Genomic DNA, 10,744 nt, shown 5'->3' with positions numbered 1-10,744 from the left:
TGTGAGCTATGACACCACAGCACTCTACCGAGGGTGACAAAGTGAGACTCTGTCGCAAAAAAAAAAAAAAAAAAAACTTAGCCAGGCTAGGTGATGTGTGCCTATAGTCCTAGCTACTCAAGAGACTGAAGCAAGAGGATCACTTGAGTCCAGAAGTTTGAGGTTAAACTGAGCTATGATGATGCAACTGTACTCTAGCCAGAGCAGCAGAGAGAAACTCCATCTCAAAAAAAATAAAAAGTACCATGAGGGCAGGAGTGAGGTTAGTAGCTGCTGGCCGTGTGGTCATACATTTGCTGTGTGTAAAACACAAATTTGGCTCAGTATTCTAATGGTAAAGATGTAAACTAAAATAGCAGCAATGAATCAGAACCCATTATCTAATAATAAAGATCAGTAGATAAGAAGATGGCCATCTATCCCGGATTCTGAGAATAATTTCTTCTACAAGACTCTTTAAAGGTCTTTTGAATCCTTTTCCCTTGTAAAACACAACACACATAAAGAAAGTGCACAAAATAAGTATATAACTTAATTTAAAATTATAAAGCAAGCATCTGTGTAAGAACTATGTATTATAACAAAGACTCCTTAGTTCAAGCAATCCTCCCACTTTGGCCTCCCAGAGTGCTAGCATTACTGGTGTGAGCCACTGTGCCCGGCCCTTCATATAACTTTTATTATAGTTTATTGTTATAACTGTCCTATTTTATTGTTCGTTACTATTGTTAATCTCTTACTGTGCCTAGTTTATAAATTAAATTTCATTATAGGTGTGTATGTACAGGGAAAAGTAGCATATATAGGGTTCAGTACTATCTGCAATTTCAGGCACAGGGTGGGGGTCTTGCATGTATCCCTCATGAATAAGAGGGAACTACTTTAACACTACAAGAAATATCCCTGTGGCTCAAGTCAGGGTTAATCCATAAAACCATTTTTTTTTTTTTTTGAGGACTCAAGCTGTCCCCCTGGGTAGAGTGCTGTTGCATCACAGCTCACAGCAACCTCCAACTCCTGGGCTCAAGCAATTCTCCTGTCTCCGCCTCCCAAGTAGCTGGCACTACAGGTGCCCGCCACAAGGCCCGGCTACTTTTTATGTTGTAGCTGTCATTGTTGTTTGAGCCACAGGTGCTGAGCCCATAAAACCATTTTTTATAACACTTTTCTTTTTTGGTCCATGGTACAAAACAGCAAACTAAAGTTCAGTAAAAATGATGTTCTGGGTATAAGGGAACACTGCTATATGGTTACTGAGCTTTCTGATGGTCTGGGCTACTCCAAGGTAAAATACTAGAATACACAGAAGAATAAACGAACTATGTTTCCTTATGCAGTCATCCTTATGTATTATTTCTCTAGCCATGAAGCAAACTTAAACTTTTGCTCCTGAACAAATACTTGAGGTATGGATGTCACAGTGCCACGCTTGGTTGGCTATGCCATAACTTTAACCATAGCTAACCAAGCTTGGGAGTAGTATAAGGAAGTGAGCTGAACTGACATCTTCTTAGCTAAATATAAGGGCGTTAACGAGTCCATAGGCTTAAGAGAAGTCCACTTCACGTTGAGGTAGAACAAGTCAGTCCCCAAATTTTCTATCATAAAAGAGTGGTTCTTCACAGAGAAAGTACCAGACATTAAAAAAAAAAAAGAGTGCTTCTTAAGGTTTTAATGACTTTTTACTAAGCTATAAAGCACATTTCTATGAAGTTCTATCATTACATAAATTCTTTTTTAAAAATTAATCAGTTTCTAGGGGTATGGGGCAAATGGGGGCATTTCGGGTAAGTCCCGTAAGAGAGCCCATAGATCCTTCTAGTGTTTCCCTTGCTAGTGAAAAAATATTGCTATACACATGGTCACAGTACTTATGACTCAGCTATTAAAATAAACAAAACTCACGAGACTCCCGCAGAAGGCATAACTTAAAAAAATACATTATGGCAAACCAACCATTGAAATGAGTAGTTAAATGCACTCCTGAGTAATTTTCAATTTGCTTTTTATCTGTTAGCAATAAATCATTTAAGTATGCACTTAAATGCACTTAAAAATAACTTAGGTTTTCAAAATGTTTGTCTATAATCATTTTCTTCCTGGAAGAAACCAAAGAATTAAAAGTCCACTGGGTCAGAAACCTTATGACAATGCATTCTACACATTTCTGTATCTATAATAATTGCATTCTTGGCCCTGTTGCTCCTATTAGAACCAAATAAAGAAGACTTCATTATAATATAAGGCACCATTAAATATCGCTCCAGGAGGTATCACTGCAACCCTACAGAAATTGAATTAATTTATTCTCATATGCCAAAACAAAAAGCAAGCAGTAATTCCCTCTTCAGAGGTGGCAACGGAAATTTTCTGATGAAAGAGATCAAGAGTGTCTACAATACTCCTACAGCAATGAGCTGATTAGACATACAATTGAATTTTTAATACCTTGGCATTTAACAGCATGAAAAGTACATGGTCAGGAGTTGCCTGGGCTCGCCACTGTAAAATCTCTGCCAGAAACTGGTGCTGAAATCATAAAGTAGAAAAAAGACACAGGGTCAGCAACTTTTAAAAAGTTATATAACGTGTTCTCCATCTGCTATCTTTGACTTGTTTTTAAGAAATCAACAATTCAGGAATGCTTACCTTCCTCACCAAATCATTCTCTTCAATTTGCCCCAGATCCCTTCCAGCAGCTTGGGCTATGCGCTTTCCAGCAACCAGGTTCCCAACCATCACGGAAGCAGGGCCTACACCTGTAAACAAAAGTAAAAACCAACTCAGCTGGAGACAGCAATTCACCTATGTGTCCCCCAAAGCATTTCCAGACTGACTTAAACCGGTTAAAATGTTATTCAACAACATTGACCGAGCATTCTTCTGGGCTCTGGGAACACAGCAGAAAATAAAAACAAACAGTTTATATCCTAGTGGACAAAGGCAATCGAGAAGTACATGCACAAATAAACAAACTCAGGTAATGGGAAGTGCTAGAAAAAAACAAAGTAGGACCACAACAGAAAAAAGGTTTAGGGTAAAGAGGAGCAGGTGGGCTACTCGTAGCTTGGGTATTCAGAAGTTTTCTCTCTAAGGAGAGAGACAACTGGTTGCACTGATTCCTATCATAAATTTTACCTGCTCCAATTATGATCCACCTCCTAAAGGGGCTTAATAGAATGAATCTGGTTTGGAAAGAAATCTGCCATCTTTGAGGACTAAGAGTGAGTTCACCAGGAATATCAGAAAGTGCTTTATTAAAAGTGAGTAATGAAATCCAAATTGTAGAACACTCTATAGAACAACAGAAACTGTCCATATCTTAAAGACAAAATTGGGTTGGGAACTTCTAAAATTTTCTTTCTTTTTTTTTTTTTGGAGACAGAGTCTCACTATGTAGCCCCCAGTAGAGTGTGGTGAAATCACAGCTCACAGCAATCTCCAACTCCAGGTTTAAGTGATTCTCTTGCCTCAGCCTCCCAACTAGCTGGGACTACAGGTGCCTGCCACAATACCTGTTTTTTTTTTTTTCTGCTGTTGTTGTTGTTTGTTTGTTTTTATAGTTGTCATTGCTGTTTTAGCTGGCCCAAGCTGGGTTCTAACCTACCAGCCTGGTGCGTGTGGCTGGTGCCCTAATCACTAAGCTATGGGCACCAAGCCTATATTTCTTAATAAGATACTGGCATTGTGGTTGAGGAGGAAAATTTTAGGAGATTATTTTTGTTCTTTAGAAATATTTGTCTGGGCTCGGCGTCTGTGGCTCAAGTGGCTAAGGCGCCAGCCACATATACCTAAGGTGGCGGGTTCAAATCCAGCTCGGGCCCGCCAAAACAATAATGACGGCTACAACCAAAAAATAGCCGGGTGCTGTGGCGGGTGCCTGTGGTCCCAGCTACTTGGGAGGCTAAGGCAGGAGACTCGCTTTAGCCCAGGAGTTGGAGGTTTGCTGTGAGCTGTGATGTTACAGCACTCTACCCAGGGGGATAGCTTGAGGCTCTATCTCAAAAAAAAAGAAAAGAAAAATTTGTCTGAAATACTTCAGGGTGAAGTGTCATGATGTCTGTAACAATTTGCTTTCAAAGAGCTAGCTCAGTGAAAAAATGTCAGAAACTGGTAAATTGTGGACTGGACTATTCTTCCAATTTTCTCACAGGTTTGACATTTCAAATAAATAGGGAGAGCCCCCCAGTAAAAACATATACGAATGCTGTACACCTTTCTTAATGGTCACTTAAAGATTAAAACCCCATTTTGTGGAACTAAGAAAATGGCAAAAAGTTGACAAAACAAAATTTATTGTTGGCTTTTTTTTTTTTTGAGACAGAGTCTCACTTTGTTGCATTGAGTAGAGTGCCATGGTGTCACAGCTCACAGCAACCTCCAACTCTTGGGCTTAAGCAATTCCCTTGCCTCAGCCTCCCAAATCGCTGGGAATTGTAGGTGCCTGCCACAATGCCTGGCTATTTTTTTTTTAGAGGCAAGGTCTCGCTGTGGCTCAGGCTGGTCTCAAGCCTGTGAGGCTTGAGGCAATCCACCTGCCCCAGCCTCCCAGAGTGGTAGGATTACAGGCATGAGCCACCCCCACCTGGCCTAAAGTATGACATTTTATTTTATTTTTTAGAGACAGAGTCTTACTTTATTGCCCTTGGTAGAGTGCTGTGGAGTCACTGCTCATAGCAACCTCCAACTCCTGGGCTTAAGCAAGTCTCCTGCCTCAGCCTCCCAAGTAGTTGGGACTACAGGCATCCACCACAACGCCCAGCTATTTTTTGTTGCAGTTTGGTCAGGGCCAGGTTTGAACCCACCACCCTCGGTATATGGGGCCAGCACCCTATTCACTGAGCCACAGGCGCCACCCAAGTATGACATTTAAAAAAGTGGATTTTACAGAGTAGTTTATTTTATTTTATTTTTTTTTGAGACAGAGCCTCAAGCTGTTGCCCTGGGTAGAGTGCCGTGGCATCACAGCTCATAGCAACCTTCAACTCTTGGGCTTAAGCGATTCTCTTGCCTCTGCCTCCCAAGTAGCTGGGACTATAGGCGCCTGCCACAACACCTGGCTATTTTTTGGTTGTAGTTGTCATTGTTGTTTGGCAAGCCCAGGCTGGATTCAAACCTGCCAGCTCTGGTGTATGTGGCTGGCACCTTAGCCACTTGAGCAACAGGTGCCAAGCCTACAGAGTAGTTTAAAACAACAAAAATAATTCAGCAGCGATTTCCGGAGGTCATTTTGTATGAATTTCTTTCTTTCTTTTTTTTTTGAGACAGTGCCTCAAGCTGTCACGCTGGGTAGAGTGCTGTGGCATCACACCTCACAGCAACCTCCAACTCTTGGGCTCAAGCCATTCTCCTGCCTCCGCCTCCCACGTAGCTGGGACTGTAGGCACCTGCCATAATGACCGACTATTTCTTGGTTGCAGCCATCATTGTTGTTTGGCCGGACTGGGCTGGATTCAAACCCGCCAGCTCAGGTGTATATGGCTGGCGCCTTAGCCACTTGAGCCACAGGCACCAAGCCTTGTGTGCATTTCTTGAGTCTATGGGTCATAGAGATTAGAAAATACTGAAAGTATTAATTCCATGAAGCTAACTGCAGACGTTGCTGTACATGTAAATATGCCTTCTTATTAATATTTTCCCCTGCAAAACTCTGTAAATTTCTGTGGCAAAAATGCCAGTTATCCATTCTAATATCTATTCTCTTCTTCCTTAAAAAAGGAACCTCTACTTTTTAGCTGGACATGTACCTGTAATAAAGATATTCTGTGATGTGGGAGAAAAATGTGTAAAAAGCAACAATATGTGTAATTTCTAGAAAATGTTTAAAGGGAAGAAAATAACCTTCTTTACCTTTTTCTTCTATTTGTCAGTGGGGCCCTGAGCCAGTATGCAAAGGATGGCTGTGGCAGACTGTTTCATTTTCTCACAATCCTTCCTTTCCTTCCTATCCTAGCTGTAGGGTTGCGGGGAGGACAAACTTCTCTGTGCCACTGACTCTGGGCTGGTCTGACTTGTTTTGGACAATGAAATGCTAGGAAACATGACACAAACAGGAGCTTTAAATACGCTCCTGTGCTTTGGCTTGCTTTCTTGCTTTTGCCATCTGCTTCGAGAAACATATGGCCCAGGGAGTGGCTGGTCCCATGATGAGGAGACACATGGAACAGTTTGGAACCTAACCTTCAACCTGGACCCAAGTCAAGTCCAATTGATCCTAGCCCAGCCAAGCAGCATCACAGCAAATCTACATCCCATGAGTGATAAATAAACACTTGTTATTTTAGGCACTGGATTTTAGGGTCATTTGTTATGTACATATCTGTAATGACAGTGGAATAAACAACAGAACAAAAAGATGGGAAGCTGGAAGAACATGAGTGAGTGACCATCCCAGCTCAGAATTTCTTTTGCCTGAGAGAAAAGTAAACGTGCTCCCTGTTTAAGTTTTTCTGCAAATTTCAACTAATACCAGTCCTAATTAATGCATTCTCATTCATTCCAGAACAGCTCCCATAGGCATCTCAAGGAGACTTTGCCTCCAGGCTGCCTTAATACCTTTTCCACCTTCTTTCTTCTCTCCTTTCCTCTGACACCTCACTCCTTACCTCTCTACTTTCCTGCATTCTTCTTAAACACTAAACTCTCATGCTATTCCCTCACCATGCCCATGGCTGGGTCTATACCATGATTTTCAAACCGCTTTGGTCCTACTTATTTATATGCATCCAACCAAGATCTTAGCAGCCCGTCATAAGTAAAAGCAAAAATAGTAATCTAAATATAATGCTTTCATCACATAGGATGAAATGGATGTTATGGGAGCGTAGGACTAAATCTCTTATATAGGATATATCATTTAATAAAATTGTTAAGTGCAAAAGCCCTATTCTAAGCATCTACTATGTCTCTAGACTGTATCTTTTTTTGCAGTTTTTGGCTAGGGCTGGGTTTGAACTCACCACTTCCAGCATATGGGGCCAGCGCCCTACCCCTTTGAGCCACAGGCACCGCCCTAGACTGTATCTTTTAAATGCATACTATAACATGAATGTTTTGTTGCAAGAATCCTAGATTAAATGCTATTTAAAATAAACTTTTACCCATATGATGAATGTAGGACTTCAGTCACAGGATTTGAAATAGAGAAGGATTTCTGTGTTTTTATATGTCTGTCATATGCTTAGGCAGGGAATATGTTTTAAGATCTTCTTTTTTATACATTTCTTGATTAAGATCACACAGCAACAACAAGTGAGATTCTGATCATGTTGTGTTATACCTTATATCCAGGGGAAATGGAGACATACTATTGAGAATTACTCATGAGAGGGAGACACTAGTACACTTAAAGAAGCCTATCCTGCAGGGTCTCAGTTCTTGCTATTCTTGTACTACTATCTTTGTAAAATCTAATTCCAGAGAAAGAATCATGATAAGAGAACTCAGCTTTATGAAGGTACAATTTTAATGTTATGTCTTAGAAGCCAGCATATTACCTGGTTGCTTTTGCCGGGGTTTTGGCAAATTTGTCACACATGTATGTGGGCACATGAGGATATTGCAAGGATGTAGAGATCCCTCCAGAAAGAGCTGTTTCGTCTGAGATATATGGATCCCTCCTAGTGGAGTTTTTGGCAGTGTATTGGCAGGCACCAGAGCAAGACAATAAACCCCCACTTGATGAATGCTATCGATTGCCTAGAAAAATACAAAGAGAAATATTCAGCGAAATTACTTTTACTATACCTGACATACTCCTGACATAATCAACTTTTTTACGGTAAGATTTTTCTATGCCCATTTTAGGTAGATCATTAAGATTACGTAGCTGTAAAGATGTAATCATTCAGCTAGATGTGGTGGCTCACTTGGGAGTCTGAGGAAGGATGATCTCTTGAAAAAAGAAAAGAATTTTTTTTTATTGTAGTTGTCGTCGTTTGGCAGGCCCAGGCTGGATTCAAACCTGTCAGCTCTGGTGTATGTGGCTGGTGCCTTAGCCTCTTGAGCTATAGGCACCAAGCCGATCTCTGGAAATTTAAAGATACCTAGGCAACACAGCAAGACCCCATCTCAAAAAAAACCCCAGAAAGTTAAAAATCTAAATGAGCAGAGGGGGGTACTGATTTGCAAGCCTCAATATATTCTCTCTTAAATGACAATATCAAAAACCTATAAGTTTGTTTTGGTGTTTTAATCTTTTAGTTATCCCATATAATCCATAATATTTTTATCATGAACATAACAGCAGATCTCTAAATGGGCTCCACTTAAGTGATTCACCGTGTTACCATGCTTTCCCTTTGCAAAGTATCTGACCCACAGCACACTGAGCATAGGAGGCCACAAGATCCTCTCTATACTGCTTATGACAATTGTTCTTGCTATTGTGTTCACACAGTTTAATTAAATATTACATCAACTGGTAAGATATAAATGTAGAAAAGCAGAAAGACTTAGACTCTTTTTTTTTTTTAATCTGAGACAGAGTCTTACTTTATCGCCCTTGATAGAGTGCCATGGTGTCATCATAGCTCAGAGCAACCTCAAACTCTTAGGCTTAAGTGATCCTTCTGCCTTAGCCTTCTGAATAGCTGGGGCTATAGGCACCTGCCACAACACCTGGTTAGTTTTCTATTTTTAATAAAAATAGGGGCTCGCTCTTGCTCAAGCTGGTCTCAAACTACTGAGGGCAGACAATCTTCCTGCCTCGGCCTCCCAGAGTGCTAGGATTATAGGAGTGAGCCACTGTGCCCAGCCAAGAGTTATGTTTTAGAAAGACAGTAAATATGAGCTCCTAAAAAACTACTATTGATATAGGTGTGGGCAAGTGAATCCTAAAAGTAAGTTTTCAAATACTTGCACTCTAGTTTTAATTTAAAATAAAACTAGAAACCAAAGATAATGCATTTGGATATAGTTTATGGAAGTAAGTTGATCTGGAACTCAGATCAGTTTACCCATAATCACATTTCTCTACATCAAATGAATCACATATTTATGTGTTTTGTATTTTGTATTAAAATTTAATACTTGAAGAATTTCTCATTTTTATGATTTTCTGTTTCAACCACCTTTTAATGCTGACCAACTATTAACACCAATTAGGAAGGTTCTATTGTATTATCCATACATCTTACTGAATAGGAGATATAAACAGAGAAGGGAAATGAACAGTCACAAAGGTCAGTTCTAAAAGACAAGCCAGGCAGGAGTATAGTGGCAGGATTATAGCTCACTGTAACCTTGAACTCCTAGGCTCAAGCAATCCTCCTGCCTCAGCCTCCCAAGTAGCTGAGAATATAGGTGCATGCCACCATACTCAGATAATTTTAAAATTCTTTTTGCTTTAGAGTATTTTATTGGAATTCTTCAGAGAAAACCAGATAGTTGTACAAGATAAAGTGAAAGCTATCTATCTAAGTGCCCCAAAATTTCTGGGTGAGATTTTTCTCCAATATAACTACAGCTGCTCACACAGGTTAATACAGGAATAAGTTCCTAAAATCTGCTCAATACCAGCTACAGGACATCCTTTGTGACAGCAAAATCCTGAAATTTCTTAAAAGGAACACATATTAAAAGCATATAGGCCGATGGCAGTAAATATATGAAGGTGTACACATTGGGGGGCACCAGACAGGATGGAGAGGAGGCAATGAACAGATCAGGTGGTTTCAAAGCTCCTCATAGTAAAGCTCAGAGACTCTAGTCCAACCAGGTCATCATTACCAATTTTTTAATTTTTGCAGAGACAGGGACTTGCTACATTGCCCAGGCTGGTCTCAAACTCCTGGCCTCAAGTGCTCCTCCTGCCTTGGCTTCCCTAAGTCCTAGGATTACAGGCATGAACCACCATGCCCAGCCTAATTTTTTTTTTCAGACATAGTTTCATTTTGTCACCCTCAGTAGAGTGCTATTACATCATAGCTCACAGCAACCTCAAACTCTTGGGCTCAAGTGCTTGTCTTGCCTCAGCCTCCCAAAGTAGCTGGGATTACAGGCACCCGGCTATTTTTAGAGATGGGATCTTGCTCTGGCTCACGCTGGTCTCGAACCTGTGAGCTCGAGACCACCTCAGCCAACCAAGTGCTGGGATTACAGGCATGAGCCACCACGCTCAGCCCATGCCCAACTTATTGAAACAATTTTAAAAGGCAAAGAATAAACCTGAAAATGGTATTCCTTATACCATCGTACTAACCAACCCAAATGACTAGGAAATGGAACATCTGGCAGAGTTCCTAAGTTTCTGTTTTTTTAGAGTACCCAGAAAGTTAACAAATGTACTACATGTAACCTGGATTTCCCACTGCTAAGTTATCTACTAACTGCATTTCCTTAGAAGGTGCTGAGTTAGGTATTTAGTTTATATCATACACAGATCCAGAATTAACAACCTCAGGCCTCTAACCTATTAGAACATATGGTATCCTTACTACTGTGGACCCAAATGCCCCACATTGAGAAGTTAAAAAAATAGGAAAATAACAGCCTCTTATTTTAAGCCCAAATTAGATCTCACAAGAATAAGTAATTTGAATTAGTAAGTTGGCTCAGCACTTAATTTCTATAGTTGCTTTCCAGAGAAAAGTAACACTTCTTGGGAAATTTCAGGTATTCTCATTTTTCTGTAATAAGAAAGAAATTGCAGCTCGGCGCCTATGGCTCAACTGGCTAAGGCGCCAGCCACGTACACCTAAGGTGGCGGGTTCGAATCCCCAGCCCGGACCCGCCAAACAACAAT

General features: G+C 40.5%; 1 protein-coding gene across 2 annotated transcripts in view; it reads right to left on the bottom strand.

Annotated features, from left to right (window-relative positions):
• DIP2B (disco interacting protein 2 homolog B) overlaps nt 1-10,744 on the bottom strand; it is a 264,125-nt gene that overhangs the window by 33,344 nt on the left and 220,037 nt on the right. For both annotated transcript variants that reach the window (XM_023513708.1, XM_023513709.1), the window contains exons 23-25: nt 7,497-7,698; nt 2,650-2,759; nt 2,449-2,529 (exon numbers count right to left, since the gene is read on the bottom strand). In XM_023513708.1, coding sequence (XP_023369476.1) covers nt 2,449-2,529; nt 2,650-2,759; nt 7,497-7,698 — 393 coding nt within the window. The remainder of the gene's footprint in view (nt 1-2,448; nt 2,530-2,649; nt 2,760-7,496; nt 7,699-10,744) is intronic.

Source organism: Otolemur garnettii, unplaced genomic scaffold, assembly GCF_000181295.1.
Source record: "Otolemur garnettii isolate 467f Iridium unplaced genomic scaffold, OtoGar3 scaffold00043, whole genome shotgun sequence".
Lineage (NCBI taxonomy): Eukaryota > Metazoa > Chordata > Mammalia > Primates > Galagidae > Otolemur > Otolemur garnettii.
The sequence above is the reverse complement of the archived record's forward strand: the minus strand, read 5'-3'. Positions and strand labels throughout refer to the sequence as shown.